Source organism: Moschus berezovskii, chromosome 5, assembly GCF_049115385.1.
Source record: "Moschus berezovskii isolate FMDL1 chromosome 5, NW_MosBer_1.0, whole genome shotgun sequence".
NCBI classification, from domain to species: Eukaryota; Metazoa; Chordata; class Mammalia; order Artiodactyla; family Moschidae; genus Moschus; species Moschus berezovskii.
Genome location: NC_142464.1, coordinates 77976220 through 78000223, shown reverse-complemented (window position 1 = coordinate 78000223; position 24004 = coordinate 77976220). Strand labels below are relative to the sequence as shown.

The 24004-nt window shown below is 44.5% G+C and overlaps 1 protein-coding gene across 3 annotated transcripts in view; it reads left to right on the top strand.

Annotated features, from left to right (window-relative positions):
- SCFD2 (sec1 family domain containing 2) overlaps positions 1 to 24004 on the top strand; it is a 416000-nt gene that overhangs the window by 285000 nt on the left and 106996 nt on the right. The window contains exon 6 of one of the 3 annotated variants that reach the window (XM_088836334.1): positions 5722 to 5805. The exons of the other annotated variants lie outside the window; for them this stretch is intronic. Within the exon in view, the coding sequence (XP_088692460.1) occupies positions 5722 to 5805 (84 nt within the window). The remainder of the gene's footprint in view (positions 1 to 5721; positions 5806 to 24004) is intronic. 3 annotated transcript variants of the gene reach the window in all.

Sequence of the window (24004 nt, the reverse complement as noted above, 5' to 3'; positions counted from 1 at the left end):
CCTGTTAGGCTCCTCTGTCCATGGGGATTCTCCAGGCAAGAGTACTAGAGTGGGTTGCCATGCCCTCCTCCGGGAGATCTTCCCAACCCAGGGATCAAACCCAGGTCTCCTGCATTGCAGGCAGATTCTTTACCAACTGAGACACCAGGAAAAAGTCTTTATAGCCTCAGTAGAGGCTAAATGCAACCAGAGTGCCGCTCTGGCTAGATCCGGGGTGGAGAGAGTCCTCAGCTCAGTGTCTGGACTACCATCAGCAGGGCCTGTCCTGCTTTCAGCTTCCGAGTCCCCTGCCTCACCGGGTTCTAGAGCCATGGGCACGGGGCAGGCTCCGAAGGTTGTGTAGGGGACGGCACTGCTTTGCACTGGCACTGCGCGGGGAAGGCCACAGTGATCTGCTTACATCCACCCTCCCCACTGCAGACCTGGAGGACTTCAGAGCCCTCCCCTCTGTCCTTCTCTCACGGCCACGCTCACTCTCCTCACCCCTCTCCTTGGAGGTGAATCCAGAGAGGTGTTAGTTCTTCAAAGCAGACAGGGCTTTGTTGGAAAAGTCCAACAAAGATTTGTTGGGAAAAGTGTGAAGGAGATCAAAGTTTTATTTTTCTTTCTGTTTTACCAAGACCGGTCATGGTGCTAATTAAATAAGTGCTGCCCAAAGCGGGAAAAGACTCTGATGCTGGGAGGGATTGGGGGCGGGAGGAGACGGGGACGACAGAGAATGAGATGGCTGGATGGCATCACCAGCTCGATGGACATGAGTTTGGGTGAACTCCGGGAGTTGGTGATGGACAGGGAGGCCTGGCGTGCTGTGATTCATGGGGTCGCAAAGAGTCGGACACGACTGAGCGACTGAACTGAACTGAACTGAACTGAACTGAAAGCTGTCCATGCAGTCCTTGCCTTTAAGAAGCTGAATCTAGAAGAGGAAACACAAGTAAACACTATAGTTACTTATGGTACCAGTTTGCTTCCTTTCTTACAATAGATATTATTAGAGGTCAATAAAAATAATTTTGAGCTCTACTCTACTCAATATCCTGTTCTTCCCAAGTAACAGATGGTGGTGGTATCATAAACATAGTAGGCGTTCAGTTCAGTCCAGTTCAGTCGCTCAGTCAAGTCTGACTCTTTGAGACCCCATGAATCACAGCACGCCAGGCCTCCCTGTCCATCACCAACTCCCAGAGTTCACCCAAACTCAGGTCCATAGAGTCGGTGATGCCATCCAGACATCTCATTCTCTGTCGTCCCCTTCTCCTCCTGCCCCCAATCCTTCCCAGCATCAGAGCCTTTTCCAGTAAGTCAACTCATCGCATGAGGTGGCCAAAGTATTGGAGCTTCAGCTTTAGCATCAGTCCTTCCAATGAACACCTAGGATCGATCTCCTTTAGAATGGACTGGTTGAATCTCCTTGCAGTACAAGGGACTCTCAAGAGTCTTCTCCAGCACCACAGTTCAAAAGCATCAATTCTTCGGCGATCAGCCTTCTTCACAGTCCAACTCTCACATCCATACATGACCACTGGAAAAATCATAGCCTTGACTAGATGGACCTTTGTTGGCCAAGTAATGTCTCTGCTTTTTAATATACTATCTAGGTTGGTCATAACTTTCCTTCCAAGGAGTAAGCGTCTTTTAATTTCATGGCTGCACTCAGCACCCACAGTGATTTTGGAGCCCAAAAAAATAAAGTCTGACACTGTTTCCACTGTTTTCCCATCTATTTCCCATGAAGGGATGAGACCACATGCCATGATCTTTGTTTTCTGAATGTTACAAGCCAACCTTTTCACTCTCCTCTTTCACTTTCATCAAGAGGCTTTTGAGTTCCTTAGGTGTTAGGAAAGTTTTTCTTATGTTGATGTTGGTTATAATTATGGTAAACATGTTTTATAATATTATGCAGAAACTCTCACCCCTCTCTTAGTGTTAATGAGTGGGTGCCTTTGCATTGTCAACACTTAGGGCAGAAATGACATAAGTGTCCATGATTCTATGGAGTCTCACAGGCAAACAGGACTTCACCTGATGACAGTGTGGCTGGGTATAGAGTGGGGAGGAGGAGACGGGAGAGCTCAGGAGACAAGAGCGCAGGCCCCAGCACCTGGGATTCCAGGGGAGCACAGGCTGTGTGATCCTTCAGCTTCTTCCCTGCTCAGTTCCATGTGTCAAATGGGCTAGATGATCTCCAGGCTCTTCGCTGACCACTGGGGCTTGCATCCATCCTCTGCTTTTGAGAGATAAGGACACTGATGCCAAAGGGTTTAATGAACCCGCCTGAGGTCAGTGGTAGCAAAGCTGGAAGTAGAATCCAGTTCTCTGGATCCAAGTCTCCGGTCCTTTCCTCTTCCCCTTTCGTAATTTCAGGGTGGTCAGAGGCAGTGTAAAATATTAGTGAAATGTTAGGACTCTGCAGAAATGTTTAGTAACACAGCAGCATGACAAAAAAATAGGGATCTTCTATGTTTGGTCATGGTCCATCCAAGACGGGTCCAGAATACCTGGGCTTCCTCAGGTACTCCCTACTGGGATCCACAGCCCTGGGGTATTTGTCATCCCTCCCCCAGCCATTCAGGGGAGCCACTGGCCTGAGGGTGCTGCCTGCTGCAAACCCCGTTGTCGAGAACAGGGCCAGCTTCTGGACAAGGAGGCCAGACTGGGGATGGGGTTGCAGGGGCGGCAGAAGGCTCATCTGCGTCCTTGGCCCCTCAGCATTGCCAGCAGACCCACAGTTTGGGCCACTGGCCATCTATTTGACAGCCCCAAGAATTTCCCACACTCCTCCTGTCTCCAGCTCTTCTTCCGGCAGTGTTTGCTGTCAAGGACAAAGCACTCTAAATAATCTCAGTGTCCAAATGAAAGTACCTGTCCTAGAGAGTTTAAATGATTTCAATTGATTTTATGGTGTTTTTATAAAGTATTTTTATTAATTAATTTATGACCGTGCTGGGTCTCCGTTGCTGCACGTGGGCTTTCTCCAGCTGGAGCGAGCTGAGGCCACTCTTCACTGTGTTGCTCGAGCTTCTCATGGCGGTGGCTTCTCTGGGAGCACAGGCTCTAGGTTCTCGGCCTTAGTAGTTGCGGCTCCCAAGCTCTGGAGCACAGGCTCAATAGTTGTGATGCACAGGCTTAGTTGCTCTGTGGCATGTGGGATCTTCCTGGATCAGGGATCAAACCGGTGTCCCCTGCCTTGGCAGGTGGATTCTTTACCTCTGAACTACCATGGAAGCCCCTTGTGGCCATTTATTATGATCATAGTTTGGAGACTTCGGGGGGTGCAAATCCAGCAATATTGTCTACATTTCCCCAGACCATGCAGCATGGCATTTTGTTTTCACCAAACAACCTGTGTGTGCCAGCCCCTTGCCACTATCTCTGTGTCTTCAGTTTTCTTGAAGCAGTCTCTTTGAGGAGAGAGACAACATATGTAAAAAATTATGAGCCCATGAACATAGTTGAAGCCAAAACACAGAGCTACTTTCAGACATGCATCGTAGTGAATATTTTGTTGATTTAGTTGCAGCACATAAATAAAAGATCCAATTAAAGAAAAATGAACTTAAGAAAAATGCACACACTTTTTAAGGCTGCTTGGGGAAATGTATCCACTGTACAGACATGTACATTTGTTAATTTCATAGCCTGCCTCATTCCAGAAGGACTTGAGAGAGCTTCGGGACAAATACTGGCAGAGAACCATCTGAACTCAACATTTTCAGGCCAGAATGACTTCCTGCCAGCACAGGACTACACAGCAACAACTCCACTCCAGTTTCCAGAACCAGAGAGAATCAAAGGCACTTCCCTCACTTGGCAGTTGGGTGGACCCAAGCCAAGTAACCTTGAGCCTGGTTCTGCTCAGAGGTGCAGAAGTAATAACCAGACTCCTCATCTGTTTTTGGTGATCAACTCCTCTCCCCGACCTTAACCCAAGTTAAGGGTGCCAGTCTTGTTCCCCAAGGCTGAGGTCATCCTCAAAAGCCTGGGTGGTTTTTCCTGGTCCTCCAACTCAGGAGCCTTCCCTTCTAGTCTTCTTTGTGGTAGAAGCTCTCCCCTTGAATCCTGATCCCAAGGGGTCTCCGCTTGAACCCCAGCCTCTCCTCCTAAAGTGAAGGGGAAGAATATAAACTTTGAAATCAGCAGATCTGGGAATGAATCCAGAGTCAATCTGCCTTTCACTGTCCATAAAATCCTGACTGCTTGCTTAGCTTCACTTTCCTTAGCTTGAAATGGGAAGAATAGTAGTATCGATCACAGAGGTTCTGCTGCAGATGAAATAACACCTCTAGTAGGCAGGGCCTGACACAAGAGTATCTAAGGCATGGTTGCCACTATTACTGAACTTGCCTCTCCCTAAGCACACGGGACAGCAGCAGTGTATCTCCCGAGTCTCCCCGTATCACCTGTAAACAGGCTTTCCTGTGGACCAGCTCTGCTCTGCCCCCAAGGTACTCCCCAATGCTCCTTACTGGACCTCCCTCCTTCCTCCAGCCTGCTTTCTACCCCCATCACCATGATGTCCTGATTTTGCATATCAGAGGCCTGCCTTGCATTGCTCCCCTGCAGCCACATCTATTACAAGTTCAAGTGTGGGTGTCCAAACCCTCCCACACTCTCCCTGGTCACATCAGCCCTGTTCTGACGTAAAGAGAGAACTAATGCTTAAGAGTTAAAACGGTGAGATCTTACAGTTAAGATCACTGTATGTCTCTTTTGTTGGAAAAACCAACCCTTTTGGTGTTTCTTGACTTTTACCTTTTATTTTTTCATTCATTCCAAAAATAATAGCTACAGGGATGAACAAGATGGACCGAGTGCCTGTCCTCAATTTGCTTACTGTTTAGTATGGGACTAGTATACAGCATGATAGGTTATATAATTGTTCAGTTCAGTTTAGTTCAGTCGCTCAGTCGTGTCCGACTCTTTGCGACCCCATGAATCACAGCACGCCAGGCCTCCCTGTCCATCACCAACTCCTGGAGTTCACTCAAACTCATGTCCACAGAGTCGGTGATGCCATCCAACCATCTCATTCTCTGTCGTCCCCTTCTCCTTCCACCCCCAACCTTTCCCAGCGTCAGAGTCTTTTCCAGTGAGTCAACTCGTCGCATGAAGTGGCCAAAGTATTGCAGTTTCAGCTTTAGCATAAGTCCTTCCAATGAACACCCAGGATTGATCTCCTTTAGAATGGACTGGTTGGATCTCCTTGCAGTACAAGGGACTCTCAAGAGTCTTCTCCAACACCACAGTTCAAAAGCATCAATTCTTCGGCGATCAGCTTTCTTCACAGTCCAACTCAAATGTATTAAAGACCCTGTTTTAACCTTGTAATTTACATGGTTCTTCCATTTTGGAGCAAATTACTTAACTCGTCTGTGCTTGATCATCTTCATCTGAAAAATGGAATAACCTACAGTTCGACAAGCAGCCTCAACTCTCCTTTCTGCTGGACTCCTCAGCACAGTAACAGTCTGCTCAGCTGTGTTAAGAACCCTGAATTTGCTCATTCACTTTTAATAGAACAGAGCTGATACCTTATAAATACACAACAATAAGTTATTATTAATTGTAGTCATAAAACAAAACTAAGGAAACGCCTTGGGCATACAGAGATTGCTGTCATTCAGTTTTGCAGCAACTTTGTCTCTTTAGAAAAATTTCCAGTCACCCTTGGATGCAAGAAGACAGCTTTCTTATTAACTATCACTCGCTCCCCTTCAGGAGCTGCTGAATCAGGCAAGATGTCTCTTCCAGTTCTGACCCCCTGCTTCAGCCCTTCTCCAAAGAGGATAATAAATGAGCAGGGTAAGTTTGCCTGTCGCAGTTCACTACTGTCTGTGAGACGTAGCAGGAGATTATCTGAGCATGTTTGGATAAATGATAGACCACTTGGAGGCAATTTATAAGTGCAACATTAATGAGGAAAAGTTGAAGGAGGCATGAAGGATGAGAGGGAAGGAATCAATCCCAGAATGTTAACTGTGAAGACAGAGGAGGCAAGTCAGGGAAGGAAAACATAAAGGAGGTGAGCAGCTGGGCTGGAGACACGTGAGCAGAGAGGGCAGGAAGTGGGCGTCAGAAGGTGAGGGGGAAGAGCTGAGAGAGAGATACGGCATTGTCCGCCAACAAAATGGCTGAATTCTGAGTAAACAAAATACATCAGGCACGTTAGGAAAAAAGTGGAAACAGCAAGTTGAGAAGAATATAATTCAGTGCGTAAATGGAGAACACGTATTAGATTATGGCTGTTTTTGATAAACCAAGGAGTAAGTGTTTTGCCCGATAGAGATTACTGAGCTCCTCTGAAGTCACTACCATAAGCATTCCATGACTGATTTATTCTTTTCTATTTTTTCTACAATATATTTGAAATAGAAAAACTAGGGAAACTTATGGAGTATCTTTTATCATAAATTGAACTCCTAAGTTGTAGCATTTCAAATGCTGAAATAATTCAATATGATGTAATATAATAGTATAAAGGAAATTATAGTATGAGTAGAGAGAAACTGGAGTTACACTGTTAATAAGGCTGTTGCATCATCTCTCTTTATTCTGCTTTATTAGCCGTGGTATATCTGACTCATAATATCCCTTTAAGATATAATTACAGATAAGATATAGCATGGTTTTTGTTTCACCATGTGCTGTGCTTAGCCACTCAGTCATGTCTGACTCTACAACCCCATGGACACATCCTGCCAGGCTCCTCTGTCCGTGGGATTCTCCAGGCAAGAATACTAGAGTGGTTAGCCATTCTCTCCTCCCGGGGATCTTCCAGGAATCAAACCCAGGTCTGCATTGCTGGTGGATTCTTTACCATCTGAGCCACCAGAAGAGATTAAAAGACTAGTCAAATAATCCATAGTCATTCATGGAATAGAAATATCATCAAGTTTTATGTTCCATTCTTACGACACCCCACTCTGTTCATCTTCCATAAACAAATGAGCCTGGGGAGTGGACCTACTCAGGTGAGAGTCCAGGCTCCCTGATGTGTTAACATTATAAACTGGAACAGCTAACTTGGCCTGTCTGAATTTCATTTCCTCCCTCTGTAAAATGGGGATACTGCCACTACCTCCACCCAACCCCCCAGAGATCATTGTATCTATTAGAGAGAAAAATACAGTAAAACATTGGAACAAGTAGATGGTCAATAAATTTTAGCTATTATTATTTTAATGCAACAGAAACTAGTGATATACATCTTTACAGTTAAGTAAGAGCATCATTGCATCAACAAGGAAAGGAGAGAAGAGACTGGCAAGATTAAATCAAGGAGGAAAAGGGAAATAATCACACGAGAAAGCATCCTTGCTGCTGTTCAGTGACTAAGTCATGCCTGACTCTTTGTGACCCCCGTGGACTGTAGCCCACCAGTCTCCTCTGCCCTTCACTCTCTCCCAGAGTTTGCTCAGATTCGTGTCCATTGAGTCGGTGATGCTATCCAACCATCTCATCCTCTGCTGCCCCTTCTCCTTTTGCCTTCAATCTTTCCCATCATCAGGGTCTTTTCCAATGAGTTGGCACTTCAAATCAAGTGGCCAAAGTATTGGTGGAGCTTCAGTTTTAGCCTCAGTCCTTCCAATGAATATTCAGGATTGATTTCCTTTAGGATTGACTGTCCAGGGGACTTTCAAGAGTCTTCTCCAGCACCACAATTCAAAAGCATCAATTCCTCAAATCCCATGGATGGAGGAGCCTGGTAGGCTGCAGTCCATGGGGTCGCTATGGGTCGGACACGACTGAGCGACTTCACTTTCACTTTTCACTTTCACACATTGGAGAAGGAAATGGCAACCCACTCCAGTGTTCTTGCCTGGAGAATCCCGGGGATGGGGGAGCCTGGTGGGCTTCCATCTATGGGGTCCCACAGAGTCGGACACGACTGAAGTGACGCAGCAGCAGCAGCAGCATGGTCCAATTCTCATATCTGTACATGACTACTGGAGAAACTATAGCTTTGGCTATATGGACCTTTGTCAGCAAAGTGATGTCTCTGCTTTTTAATATGCTGCCTAGGTTTGGCATAGCTTTCCTTCCAAGGAGCAAGCATCATTTAATTTCATGGTTGCAGACACCATCTGCAGTGATTTTGGAGCCCAAGAAAATGAAATCTGTCACTGCTGAGAAAGCATACTGGGATTAGTGTATCACAAACTAAAGAGAAATGTATTCTTATAGTGCCCTGGATTAATGTACCTAAATGAAAATCAATATAGAAAGGAAGTCAGTTCAGCCACAGATGTAAGGAAATGCTATTAAAATGGAGGTTTGGCATCCCTCAGAAGATGTCTTAATCTATATCTTAAGATTAAGGTAAAGAGATAAGTGGAAATGTCACTATAAAAATGAGTGTTACATAGATTGAAGCTTGATTTTTTGTCAGTGAAAATCCTAAACAAAAACAGTAACCATTTCCTCCTGATCTTGATGATTCGCACTTATATCCTCGCTAGACCCCCTGGTTGTATCAGTTCAGTTCAGTTCAGTTCAGTCGCTTAGTCATGTCCGACTCTTTGCGACCCCATGAACCACAGCACGCCAGGCCTCCCTGTCCATCACCAACTCCCAGAGTTCACTCAAACTCATGTCCATCGAGTCAGTGATGCCGTCCAGCCATCTCATTCTCTGTCATCCCCGTCTCCTCCTACCCCCAATCCTTCCTAGCATCAGACTCTTTTCCAGTGAGTCAACTCGTCGCATGAGGTGGCCAAAGTATTGCAGTTTCAGCTTTAGCATCAGTCCTTCCAATGAACACCCAGGATTGATCTCCTTTAGAATGGACTGGTTGGATTTCCTTGCAGTCCAAAGGACTCTCAAGAGTCTTCTCCAGCACCTGGTTGTATAGGCCCCCTAAATCATGTAACTAATATGTTGAATAATCATGGCTCACAAGGGAGGGCAGATCATAAAGCAATCCTATTTTGTTTCTCAGTGTTACTTTTGGTTATGCAGTGAGGCCTAGTTCTTTCCCTATCTTTGGATGAATATTGGGCAAGTCCATAAGTTTTATGGTCACCCTTAGGAAATATAAATGGTCTCAATTTAGTAATTTATGTGTCTAATACCATGGAATAGTCAAAACTTCAAACTTGATTTAAAGTTCAGGCATCCTTTCTCTCCAAGTTTCTGCCTCCTGCAGCTGAAGAAGGGAGGTGTGGCTGGTTGCCTCTCTCTTCCCTCCTCTAAGGTTTCTCCTCCTCCTCCCATAGCTGGAAAACTGCACTTTCCAACACCTGTGAGGTTCTGAGAGATAGGAGAGGGGCAGGGTGTAGGAAAACTCTTACCTCACTGACACAGTGATGCGCGGATCTGACACTGTCTGGTCTTGGCAGCTGTATTGACCGGCTCTTTTTCTCATGTACATTTTGGTAGGGGCTTTTGAGACCCCCATATCTCTGGAGATCACCTGTGGTTCCTTCAGTGTGGAGAAATGCCATGCTATGTTGGTCAGTGGTTAGGAAGCAACTGCATTGCGGTGTTTTGTTTCTTTTTTCTGCCTCTCTTTTAGGGATAGGAGTTGTGTGTGCCACCACCTACTCAGTTAATAGTACAGAAAGCACGGAGAATAATTCAAATACATGAGAAGATGGAGATCGGTGAATCTGAGCAGGCATGCTATTGCTTAGAGTTAGTACAGCCAAGAACTTACCAATCATTCTCATTTACAAGAGGCTTAATGATATTGGGGCTTCTCAGGTGGCTCAGTGGTAAAGAATCCACCCGCCCATGCAGGAGACACGGGTTCGATCCCTGGCTCAACAAGATCCCCTGAAGGAGGAAATGGCAACCCGCTCCAGCATTCTTGCCTGGAAAACCCCATGAACAGAGGAGCCTGGTAGGCTATCGTTCACAGGGTCTCAGAGTCAGATATTGGCATATTGCTAATTCTCAGTTTTTGAGAGGTTCCCCTCCTCAGATGAAATGGCTCACCTTTCCACGGTCTCTGTTGAAAGAGAAACTCTACAGAAACATGTGCCCTAGAGATTTCAAAAGGGAAGGGGGGAATGGGGTATGGTAGGCAGAGTAGCGCAGATTCTTGCAGTGTCGTCTTGAGGAGGAAGGGATGGCCATATGACAATGAGTTTGCTCATCGGTGTTTTAGAAGAACAAATCATGAAGCAATGAAGGGAGAGGGGAGTGATACATAAGCATTCATTTTAAAATCCTGTCAAACAATTGTGAGTTTGCAACTAAGTTACAAAGCATTATGTATCGAGCTCTAAATTCTCACAAAGTATTGTTAAGCCATGGTAATTCTGATTTTTTAGACTAGAAGAATATTCAAATGTTAGCGATTTCATTTGGTTCAGACTTTTTTCACTCCCTCTCGTCACTAATACTGAATTCCACCTTGTAGCTTAGAAATTTTAAAACTTAAATGAGGTACTTTTATCATCCCACACATATCTCTAAACTTCCTGAGATGAGGAATGGCAATTATTTATCTTTGCAATCCCTGCAGTCCCCAGCACACAGTGGTTGCTGACAGAATACTTATTAACTTGTATCACAAACTCAGAGTCAGGCTGGAACTCATTATTAGCCACAAAATGGCAGAGTTCAGTTCTAATCAGCAAACTTTACCTTGATATAGAAAGTGAAAAGTGCAAGAAGTTTGAAAAACCGTACTTGTGACCTGCAACTGAAAACTTTATACTTTTTTCCCTTTTAAATGGCCCAGAGAAGGAAGAAGAGGGAAAGATGGTACCTCCTCCAGGATGCAAGGAGGAGCAGATGTAAAGGGAGGGTTTTGGGTCCAGCATCCACCCTCAGAAACCCCCGGAATTTGAGGGAGGTGGCTAGACCAAGCCAGCTTCCCTGTGCTCCTCCCAGATATCAGGCAGGGACCAGAGAAAAAGCAGGATCTTGAGAGGAATTGTGCACCCCCTCTGCCCACTCAGTATCTAAGGAGAAATTGTTTTTTGGCAATCTCTTCAGCATTTGAAAAAATTCCCAACCCCAACCCGTTCTATCTGGTGTTTGTCTGATCTGATTGGAAATTCCCCAAGTGTGTTTAGGGCTTTGCTCTAGGATGGGTGAATATAGTTGAAATTGCAGAGTGTCATCTGTTACATATTTGGAGAAAATTTTTAAAACCTAACTTGACACTAACCTGCTAACTCTAACTCAGAATTCCAGACAGATACGTGGGTCTTCTAAAATCATAAACATTTGATGTTTGTGTTCCTGAGCTATTTGTTTTTTTAATACAAAAATATTTGCATCTGGCAAAAATATTTGCATCTGGCATTTTGAAACCTTCTAAAGGAAGTTTTCCAGACACCTTTGAGGGGGTGATCTCTTAATCAGATAAAGCTATCTTCGTTTTTTTTTAAATTTTGCTAGAATTTTCACTAGACGCCACTCTAAAACATCCTAAAATTTATCAATACCAAAATTCCCAGGCACAAAGATGATATTAGCGTTTTATCATAAATGCATTTGGAATCATCAGTAACTTGAAAGGCTTCTATTAGGATAAAACATAAGGCTAATTAAGAAAATAGGAAGCTAAGCACCATGCCAAATGAAATAGATATTTATTGGAAATAACCAAAATGACTTTGCTGCAGTAGAAAGATCCTAAATCTTTGCTCTGTGGAATAAGGCTGAATGTGATCATATGTTTTCACAAACACATCCTGAATATTATGCCCAGCTCTTCAGAACTGGGTAGAAATTGGGTGAGGGTTTATCTCTACTACCAGGGAGCAGTCATACAGTTGAACAATATTAGAGAAGGATTTTAAGGTCAATACTCTTAAAACCCCAATAGAAACTTTGAAAATGAAATTGTCGGAGATTTAGCAATACGACTCCCTATTAAATGAATGAGTTGTGTCTTTAAATGCCTATGCCCTGCTGAAAATTCGCCATAGCTTTTTTTATTATTTATTTATTTAGGCCACACTGTGCGGCATGTGGGATCTTAGTTCCCCAAGGATGGAACCCACGCCTCCCTGCAGTGGAAGCACATCATCTTAGCCACTGGATTGCCAGGGAAGTCCCTCTCCATAACTGTTTTAAAAAGCTATAAATGTGTTACTGGCGACAGAATTCAGCTTAATAAGTTTCCAAAAGTCTTGATAGTTCCTTTCACACTTTAACTCATAAAAAGTGTAGGCAAGTAAGTGGAATCATTTTTCCCATCTTCTACATGATTAGAAAAGGAACAAAACCCAGTACAGTCCATTAGAGCGATTTGGAGAAGCCTAAGATGGTTCACATATTGCTGAAGCCTGGCTTGGAGAATTTTGAGCATGACTTGACTAGCGTGTGAGATGAGTGCAATTGTGCGGTAGTTTGAACATTCTTTGGCATTGCCTTTCTTTGGGATTGGAATGAAGACTGACCTTTTCCAGTCCTGTGGCCACTGCTGAGTTTTCCAAATTTGCTGGCATATTGAGTGCAGCACTTTCACAGCATCATCTTTCAGGATTTGAAATAGCTCAACTGGAATTCCATCACCTCCACTAGCTTTGTTCATAGTGATGCTCTCTAAGGCCCACTTGACTTCACATTCCAAGATGTCTGGCTCCAGGTGAGTGATCACGCCATCTTGATTATCTTCGTCATGAAGCTCTTTTTTGTATAGTTCTTCTGTGTATTCTTGCCACCTCTTCTTGATATCTTCTGCTTCTGTTAGGTCCATACCATTTCTGTCCTTTATCGAGCCCATCTTTGCATGAAATGTTCCCTTGATATCTCTAATTTTCTTGAAAAGATCTCTTGTTTTTCCTATTCTGTTGTTTTCCTCTATTTCTTTGCATTGATCACTGAGGAAGGCTTTCTTATCTCTCCTTGCTATTCTTTGGAACTCTGCATTCAGATGCTTATATCTTTCCTTTTCTCCTTTGCTTTTTGCTTCTCTTCTTTTCACAGCTGTTTGTAAGGCCTCCTCAGACAGCCATTTTGTTTTTTTGCATTTCTTTTCCATGGGGATGGTCTTGGTCCCTGTCTGGAACCAGAGATCAAATTGCCAACATCTGCTGGATCATGGAGAAAGCAAGAGAGTTCCAGAAAAACATCTATTTCTGCTTCATCGACTATGCCAAGGCCTTTGACTGTGTGGATCACAATAAACTGTGGAAAATTCTGAAAGAGATGGGAATCCCAGACCACCTGACCTGCCTCTTGAGAAACCTGTATGCAGGTCAGGAAGCAACAGTTAGAACTGGACATGGAACAACAGACTGGTTCCAAATAGGAAAAGAAGTACGTCAAGGTTGTATATTGTCACCCTGCTTATTTAACTTATATGCAGAGTACATCATGAGGAACGCTGGGCTGGAAGAAGCACAAGCTGGAATCAAGATTGCCGGGAGAAATATCAATAACCTCAGATATGCAGATGACACCACCCTTATGGCAGAAAGTGAAGAGGAACTCAAAAGCCTCTTGATGAAAGTGAAAGAGGAGAGTGAAAAGGTTGGCTTGAAGCTGAACATTCAGAAAACGAAGATCATGGCATCTGGTCCCATCACTTCATGGGAAATAGATGGGGAAACAGTGTCAGACTTTATTTTTGGGGGCTCCAAAATCACTGCGGATGCTGATTGCAGCCATGAAATTAAAAGACGCTTACTCCTTGGAAGGAAAGTTATGACCAACCTAGATAGTATATTAAAAAGCAGAGACATTACTTTGCCAACAAAGGTCCGTCTAGTCAAGGCTATGGTTTTTCATGGTCATGTATGGATGTGAGAGTTGGACTGTGAAGAAAGCTGATCTCTGAAGAATTGATGCTTTTGAACTGTGCTGAAGAAGACTCTTGAGAGTCCCTTGGACTGCAAGGAGATCCAACTAGTCCATTCTAGAGGAGATCAATCCTGGGTGTTCATTGGAAGGACTGATGCTGAAGCTGAAACTCCAATACTTTGGCCACCTCATGCAACGAGCTGACTCACTGGAAAAGACTCTGATGCTGGGAAAGGTTGGGGGTGGGAGGAGACGGGGACGACCGAGAATGAGATGGCTGGATGGCATCACCGACTCTGTGGACATGAGTTTGAGTGAACTCCAGGAGTTGTGACGGACAGGGAGGCCTGGCGTGCTGTGATTCATGGGGTCGCAAAGAGTCGGACACGACTGAGTGACTGAACTGAACTGAACTGAAAATGGTTCATGTGAAGTGAAGAATACTCCAGGTGAGTCCTTGGCACCTGAGGTGACACGTTGCACATGGCTCGGTTCGCCCTTCTGTTCTTCTCAGGAGCATAGACAATCTCAGACCTCTGATGACCTAAGGGTTTGTCACTCTTGATTCAACCAAAAGAACTATTAATACTTCAACCCATTTAGGATTCACAGCTTACAAGTGATTTCCTGTTCTTCCTATCATATAATGGTTACTTTTAGGTCATAGATGCCCCCAAAGGACCTAGTTTCAGAGCGACTTAATTCTTTGTAAGTTGCAGACTCTGGTATGAGCGTCTGATTTCAGTGTCAATCACCTTTTGGCTCTTTTGTTTCCTTAATAAGAATTAAAAGTGGGTTGGATCCTCACGGTGAGTTTGCAGGACACCCTGGACAATGGTGACTTTGTGATAGTGTTGAGGTCATCATTTTACAGAGCAGCACAAAAAGGTGCTCCAGAGACAAACCAGCACTCACAACTCTCCAACTTGTTATGTCAGTGATTTTGACATTATACATGTTCCTCCCTTTCCTTTCAATATGAATGTGTCTAACCCCGCCCCTTCCTCTTCCAAAGTTAGAGTTTTACCAAAAGTGCCTTTGGCATAAGTTACCAACTGGTGTCATAATTACAACCTGTTCCACTGGCTTTCTGTTTGGGAACCCGGGAAAAGCAACCACAAGCAGACCTCAGACACGCTGTGTGAAAAGTCCATGACTCTGTTGACGCAGTCCTTCATGACACGAGTCACTGCTACCACTCTGCAGAGAAGAGGTAAACTGATAACGCTAGGAACTTAGTCAAAAAGCTGTGTGGAGTCATTATTTGGAGAGAGCTTTCTCTTAGGAAAATAGATGCTCACCAAACAGCCTAAATTTAAATTCTTCAGGGTAGATGAGAGCGGATAGAGCGTCTGTCTTAGACAGCGCCTGTTTACTGGCAGGCTAGGATGTGAATCTTTCCTTTTCCATGCCCCAGGTAGTGGGACCAAGCCAAAAGAAAGGAGAGATTCCTCTTGATTTTCCCAGCAGAGGTCACCATTTTCATGATCTGAATGAATTTTGTGCTTAGAATCCACACATTGAAAGGATCCTGGTTACTGAGCCCTCAGTTCCTGGAACTGAGGACAGACCATCTACAGGCCACTTTATTCTGTGCATAAAGAAAAATAGCAATGATCTAGAAACTCTAGATTGTTCAAGCAGTTTAAGTTAGGTCTTGGTATTTAAAATGTCTCAACTAAGCTGAAGACATTTTCTTTGAGCATTTGCACACACTTGCACATGTGTGTTGTACACACACAACTAATTGTTTTTAAATTATTTGAGCTGCCTTATAATATGGCTTTCCAACCCCCCCCCACCCCGCAGAATATTTAGCCCAAACGAAGAGTTGTAAATATTACTTATTGCAAATTTCTGCTGCACTGTGACTTTAGTTACATCTACCTTTTAAAACCAATTCTATAGGTATGAAAAATGACAGATGTACATATTGAGCATTGAAATTTGGTTTCATGGGCTCTGGTGCCCTTAAGTGGCTAGGCAGAGCCATCATGCCCTTTTGTCCTTTTATTTATGAACTTCCATAGACTCTTGTCTAGCAAGCATCCAGGTTTTATGTTAAAGGCATCGAACCATTACATTGTCAAAAACAAGGGATCAAGTAGTTCACACTGCTGCTGCTACTGCTGCTGCTAAGTCGCTTCAGTCGTGTCCGACTCTGTGCGACCCCATAGACGGCAGCCCACCAGGCTCCCCTGTCCCTGGGATTCTCCAGGCAAGAACACTGCAGTGGGTTGCTATTTCCTTCTCCAATGCATGAAAGTGAAAGTGAAGTCGCTCAGTCGTGTCTGACTCTTAGTGACCCCATGGACTGCAGCCTACCAGGCTCCTCCGTCCATGGGATTTTCCAGGCTAGAACCTTCTCTAAGAGTGAGTAGGGAATGGTGATCATACATAGCACCCAATGGAAATCTTTAAAAATAGATTTTTCTTTAAAATATTTGTTACACCTCATGAATCATTATTTTGAATATTTCTGTCATGTGAATCTCCCTAAAATAAATTCGGATGAAATCGCAGGTCGAGTCGCTACTTCCCCAGTAGATTGCTGTGTGTTCAAGCTTAGCTGGCTGCTGAATAATTTTGAACAGCAGAGAGCAGTAGAAGAGTGTCAGAGCACATAGCTGGCCAAGAATCAAGAGGCTGTAAAACAAAATCAAGGCATATTCTTTTAAAATGAAAGACGCTTTTGAACTATATTGTAAATGTATCCATTTTTAAAGAATGGCTAAGTAACATCCAAACAATAAGTTATCAAATAAGGATGCCAGTATTTATACAGATCAGCTGTTTATTTATTAGAATTAAGGCTATTTCCTTTCGAGGCGTGGAAACAGTCAGTAAAAACTTCTGTACAAGCTCCATTATCATTAACAGCAGCAACATTGTAATCGAAAGCAGGCCACAGACTAATCGTATAGGAAAGTCGTCAGAATCAGTCATCATTTCTGTGAATGCCGACTTACATGGAACATTCAAGACATGTGCATCAATTTCCCAACAAATGTTTCTGCCGCTCTCTCTGGAGTCAAACCAGCCTTTGTAGAAACTGCACCGTAATTCTGATGTTTCCCTTTGGCCTTGGTTGGCAACCCACTCCAGTGTTCTTGCCTGGAGAATCCCAGGGAAGGGGAGCCAGGTGGGCTGCCGTCTATGGGGTCGTACAGAGTCGGACACGACTGAAGCGACTTAGCAGCAGCAGCAGCACCAGCCCCACTGGGGTGGTATTGAATACAGCAGTGGTTTAAAAAAGAAATAAAACACCAGCCGAAAAGCCAACACCATCATGGCCACTATGCTTACTCCTGCCAGACTTGGGGCAGTCCACATCTATTGCACTGTTTCCATCTCAAGCCTCATTTGACTACCTGGCCAACAGTGGATTCTTGGTTCCTTGCCTTTATTTTTTTCCCATCTCACAAATAGTCCCTGCATCCACCCAAGCCCAGAAACATAAGAATCATCCTTGACCCGCCTTCTTCCTGATCACCCATAATAACAAGTCCTCTAGATTCTAATTCTAAAAATGCCTCCAACTCTAAAAACCTCAAATCCATTCCCTTCTTTTTCACTTCACTGTCACATCTGCCCCTGGGCCACCATCATCTCACGCCTGTAGACTGCCAGAGCCTCCAAGTGCCTTTCTGCTCCGGGCAGCAACGTGGTCTTTGTATTTGAAAATGTGGGTCAGATCCTGGCATGCTTCTGCCAGGAAGCAAGCTGCTGCCCATTGAGCTGGGAATGCAGTGCCAACCCCTGACGCCGGCCCTCCAAGGCCTCACCAGCTTTCCTGCCTCCCCTGCACCCTCTCCAAATTCTTGCGGATTCAGAACCTTCCCACATGATGCTGCCTGTGCCTGGAGGCTGTGTGATTTGGGGAAGTCACTCAATCTCCTGGGCCTTGGTTTTCTCCTCTGAAAGGCGGGAGCTTGGTCCTTTTCCAGCAGTGTTCCTCTATTTCCTTTGATAAGACAGGAGTTCTCTTGAATGTATCTTTTAATAACCTTCTACCAAGCACTGATCCTGAGATAGCAGAAGAGTCTAGCCACATGTCCATCAGAACATATTTTCCAAGGATAGTACAGGAATAAAAAGTGCTTTGAAACTGAGATGTATATGTTAACCAGCACTGTTTTCAATTAATAGAGGGATGTTTATACCATATGAGAAGCCAAAAAGCCTCAAATTACAGCAGGGCAGGAGAATTAATCCTTACAAAGTGAATTTACTGCTCTCTCCCTAGGCTTTATTTGAACATACCAGTTACATGTGGGTACCTATCTAAATTGGCATTCCAACCATCCTATATTAAAAGTGCATTTTCAAGGTTTACCCTCTTTTCATCAACAGGACAGTGTTGTCAGGTTTTCAGTTTCAGATTGTCAGACACCCAAGCCAGAATTTTGACTTATTTTCTTTCTTCCACCGCCTATATTCCTAAACCAGTCTACCACACACAATGAAGGTGAATTCTTAAAACATGTTTATTAACTGAGCCAACTTTACCCCTATTCAGTCCAGTTATGCAAACTTTGTTGAGTATCTGCTGGATGCCAGACACCTACCAAGTACCAGGCTACAATGAGTAGGTCCTGGGCTCAGCTCTCAAAGGGCGCATGGTCCATGCAGGCAGACCCAGATGCAAACAAATCATGTAAAAGTTGAGTGCGTGCTCAGTCATGTCCGACTCTTTGCAACCCTTTGGACTATAGCCCGCCAGGCTCCTCTGTCCATAGGATTTCCCAGGCAAAAATACTGGAGTAGGTTGCCATTTCCTCCTGTAGGGGATCTTCCCAACCCAGGAATCGAACCTGCATCTCCCACACCTCCTGCATTGCAGGCAGATTCTTTACCTGCTGAGCCATCGGGGAAGCCCATCATGTAAAAGAGTTGGTGAAAAAATAAAGGAAGATGCTGTGGGCTCTGGGACAACTGTCTCAGCATGGAGGGATCGGGCAAAGTGTGATGCACGAATAGTATTTACCTGTCAGAGAAGAAAACAGCATTTCGGGAAAGTCAGGTATACAGACAAACAGGAGGGCAACAGCTGTGTCCTTTGGGGGTTCCAGAGGGTCTGTGGCCAGATAAAGCTGGAAAGAGAGGAAGGCACCTTGTTATGAAGGGTCTGGTATGACCCACATGCTGTCCATCAAGTGTGATTGGATCCTGAAATACTAATCACTAACTACTACTTTCCATGAAATAACGCCTGTAGTCCCGAAGAGCTGAGAGTCCAGCCCTCATCTGCCGTGTCTGTGTTGTTGTTCAGTCCCTTAGTCATATTCGACTCTTTGTGACCCCGTGGACGGCAGCACACCGGCCTCCCTGTCCTTCACCATCTCCTGGAGTTTGCTCAAACTCATGTCCATTGAGTCGGTGATGCCATCCAGCCATCTCATCCTCTGTCGTCCCCTTCTCCTCCTGCCCCCAATCCCTCCCAGCATCAGGGTCTTTTCCAGTGAGTCAACTGTTCACATCAGGTGGCCAAAGTATTGGAGTTTCAGCTTCAGCATCAGTCCTTCCAGTGAATATTCAGTTTTGATTTCCTTTAGGATGGACTGGTTGGATCTCCTTGCTGTTTAAGGGACTGTCAAGAGTCTTCTCTGGCACCGCAATTGAGAAGCATCGATTCTTCAGTGTTCAGCCTTCTTTGTGGTCCAATTTTCACATCTGTACATTAGCCCTGCTATGAACCACTGTTACTCTGGCTCCCAGATAAAAGGAGACATTAAAACTCTGTGATCCTAGGCAAGTTACCCAACACCTCTGAACCTCACTACATCCTCTGTAAAACGGGAATAACTTGTGCAAGGAGAATAATTGAGTTTTTGTAAGAACTAAGGTTAAAACATGAAATATTTAGTACTCTGCCTTGTATGTGGTATGTGCCTGCCATTTTTAGCATCTTAAACATCATCATTATAATTCATTTTTAAGACTTGAAGAAATGGAGCAGCCTAACCTTATTTGCATGTTGAAAGGTGTCTGATAAGAGAGCAGGGTGAAGGGAGGCTAGGGGCAGGACTGCCGTGCATGTGGACAGCTCCGGGGGGGCATCATTCACTTTGTACCCTGGGTGAGGCTCTAAGCTGAGAGCTTTACATGTCTGACTCAGCCCTCCAGCAACCTTCGAAGCAGGCACTATGATTGTTCCCATTTTTGAGAAGAGAAAGCTGAAGTACAGAGAGGTTAAATAACTCTCCCAAGATGATCCAGCTAGTAAGAAGTGAAATGAGGGTTCAGATCAATGCTGCCTGTCCCCAGAGTCATTGCCAGCATTTCTGCTCTGACCTCTCCCAACACCGAAGCAAAGGATGCCCGGACGATGCAGCTGTGACGAGCTGCGGGCGCCGGTGGTCGGCTGGGCTCACTCGCTGTGAGTGGAGCCACCGCACCTGCCTTTGGCCCAAGTCGTGCCAATCCATGCCTCAGGATCAGAGGGGCAGCTTGTCACAGGTGTTTGGGTCCTCAGGATGTGAGCTCTTCTGGGAGCATTCTGCCTTCACTGAACCCACATTCTCTGTAGTTCATCAAGGTTTGTTCTTGTCGTGTAGCCTTCCTTTCCCCCTACCAGATTTTTCAGTATCTCAGGAAAAGTTAAAGCCCTGGGAGAGAGATCGCTATTTGGAAATGACACTGCTGATCAAAGAGCAAGCTGCAGGGAGGGGAGCACCAATTTCCTATGACTTTGAATTAATTTTCTGTTTGACTCTAGAAGACCTGAGAAATGCCTCCCTGGCAGATTTTGTTTATTAAAGCTGCTAGGTATGTGTTGCTGCTGCTGCTGCTGCTGCTGCTAAGTCACTTCAGTCACTTCCGACTCTGTGTGACCCCATAGACGGAAGCCCACCAGGCTCCCCCGTCCCTGGATTCTCCAGGCAAGAACACTGGAGTGGGTTGCCATTTCCTTCTCCAATGTGTGAAAGTGAAAAGTGAAAGTAAAGTCGCTCAGTCGTGTCCGTCCGACCCTTAGCGACCCCACGGACTGCAGCCTACCAGGCTCCTCCATCCATGGGATTTTCTAGGCAATAGTACTGGAGTGGCTTGCCATTGCCTTCTCTGAGGTATGTGTTACTTCATTTAAATACAATAGCGCCCTTTGGCAGAATATTCCCAGTGCTTTCTTTAATAAAGCCTTCTGCTCCACATTTATACAAGAAGAGAATCTTAGAATCAGTTGATAGTTTTTCATGTTCTTTGAGCTTTCTATCCTTTTAAACTGTTTTCATTAGTGGAAAAAAATGATGATATTAAAGAAAACTGTGCTTTTTAGAAAAGCTAACAGTGATTTTCATTTTTGCATGATGTATTCCAGTCCAGGCTCCATCTAATAATGTTTTCCATAATGTACTTGCAGCTCATATTAGTCAGTAGAGTAACTCTAGTAACACGACTCCCAGACCTCAGGAGTTTAACACAAGTCAAATCTCACTCACCCTGCATCTCTCACTCAGGCCAGCAAGAGCTCTGCTGGTCACAGTCGCAGAGGCGCAGACCCGAGGGATGGGGCCCCATTGCGATGCACACCTCGCTGAGGCAGGGGAAGGAGAAACAGGAGCTTATAGACAAGCCCTTAAACCTCTGCCTGGAAGTAACACCCATTACCCCAGCTCCTTTCCACCAGCCAAGCCAACTTCAGGGGAGATGGGATTGGACGTCTACTGTGTACCTGGAAGAACAAGAGATGGAATATTTGAAAACATCCCTTAACTGTTCCATAACTGTGTTATATTCTACCGCAAGTCATAATTTACTGAATTGTTTTCATACTGGTATTAATGCCAAAAGCAAGGAGTTTATATAGGCTTTTAGAGTTTATATTTGAATGTGTTATATGGTACCATCAGCAAGCAACATTTGCCTTCTCCTGCTGTATGATCTCTCCATATATATATCTCTCTCTCATACACACACACACTCACACACATACATATACCCACATAGTCACACACACACACACACATACATATACGCACACACACATACATGTACCCACAGTCACACACACACGCTCTCACACTCCCACACATACATATACCACACACACATACATGTACCCACACAGTCACACTCACACACACACACACATACATATACCCACATATACATACATGTACCCACACAGTCACACACACACACTCTCACACTCCCACACATACACACACACATCCATATACCCACACACACATACATGTACCCACACAGTCACACAAACACACTCCCACTCCCACACATATGCACAGATATACATATACCCACACAGTCACACTCACACTGCCACACATACACACACACATGCATATATCCACACACACATACATATACCCACACAATCACACACATACACACACACTCTCACACACTCACACTCACACACACACACTTCTGGTCATCTGTTTGCCCTCTGGCCACAGACTTGAAGATCAGACACTGACAAAGCCCAGCTCAGCAGTACAGTTCAACGCGCTAGCGTGTTCTAGTTTGCTCCCATTTCAACTCTGGTTGCTGTTTTAAGCATCTCACTCCTGCAGCCCTGACTTTGGGCCTTTTGCTAAGAATGCCTTTTGTGCCCAACCTCTAAAACATCCAGCAACAGTCCCCTCTGCACAGTCAAATGACAGCAGGCTAGCCCTCGGCCCAAGCTCAGTGGTCATGTCGAAATGAGACAAAACGACTCTAGCAATGAAGTGAAGATACATTGAAGTCGTACTGTCTCTGTGAAGGCAGTGACCTTTCCCAGTTATAAAATTGATTCTATTAATCCAGGTCAAAGAGCTACCATGGCCTTTGAATTGAATTGTGTTGTTTTCAGCCGGTCATCCAGATTATAAACTAAAATGTTATTGGGACACCAGAGCCACCTGGCCTGTAGTGGAATAATTCCACTGAACTGAAACATTAATGACTAACAGAACCTGCCTGAAGTTTTGTTGAAACTGGGAAGCAATTCAGCACCCAGGATGGTGACATAAGGAAGTTGAAGGGACAGAATCACAGAACAGGGCATGAGGCGTAGGCTCCAGAGGCCAGGTGGTCGACAGAGCAGCCAGCAGAGGGCCTCAGAAACTCAGACCAGGTTCAGGGAAAGCACGGTACCGCCAGGCCCAAACTAGCTGTCAGGACAGTGGAGAGAGAATCCAAGAGAAATCAGCAACAATTGTAGTTTAATGAGAAAATGTATCCATTTGTGGGCATATGAAAAGTTCAGAGAACTGAACTTCCTCCCCTATGGAAGGAAAGCCAAGCCTTGCAGAAACTAAGAGACATTACAGGACATATGGGGCTGCCTAGCTTCTAGTTCAGGAGCTGCCACTTGTCAACAGTATTCCTTTGGCATGTTGCTTAATCTCCCTATGCTTGAGTTTCCTAATCTGTAAAACAAGATTAATAATAGTACCTACCTCACAGGGTTGTATTTTCATATTTAAACAAGATAGTATGTGTATCTTGTTATTTTATATATTATATATGTATATGTATTTAATATTGCACATATTATATACATATATATATATATATATTGTTTAGAAAAAGGAGCCACATAGTAAGTACTTTTAACATGTAAGTTCCTATGAGGGATTCTTGGATCCCAGATACTAAAGAGGATTTAGGACAGAGTCCCAGAAATAGAGGCAATCTAGAGCTGACTGTAGTGTAGGACCAACTCTATACGAGAGAATCAGAAAGTAGAGGGAAGATTCAGAATGTGCAAAATCATACCGTTTTGAAGTCGGTTGAAGATTCAGAAGATGGACAACATAGACAAACCTGAAAGACATTATGTTAAGTGAAGTAAGTTCAGTTTAGTTCAGTTGCTCAGTGTTGTCCGACTCCTTGCGACCCCATGAATCACAGCACGGCAGGCCTCCCTGTCCATCACCAACTCCCAGAGTTCACTCAAACCCACCTCCATCAAGTCGGTGATGCCATCCAGCCATCTCATCCTCTGGCGTCCCCTTCTCCTCCTGCCCCCAATCCCTCCCAGCATCAGGGTCTTTTCCAATGAGTCTACTCTTTGCATGAGGTGGCCAAAGTATTGGAGCTTCAGCATCAGTCCTTCCAATGAACACCCAGGACTGATCTCCTTTAGGATGGACTGGTTGGATCTCCTTGCAGTCCAAGGGACTCTCAAGAGTCTTCTCCAGCACCACAGTTCAAAAGCATCAATTCTTCGGCGATAAGCTTTCTTCACAGTCCAACTCTCACATCCATACATGACCACTGGAAAAACCATAGCTTTGACTAAATGGACCTTTGTTGGCAAAGTAATATCTCTGCTTTTTAATATGCTATC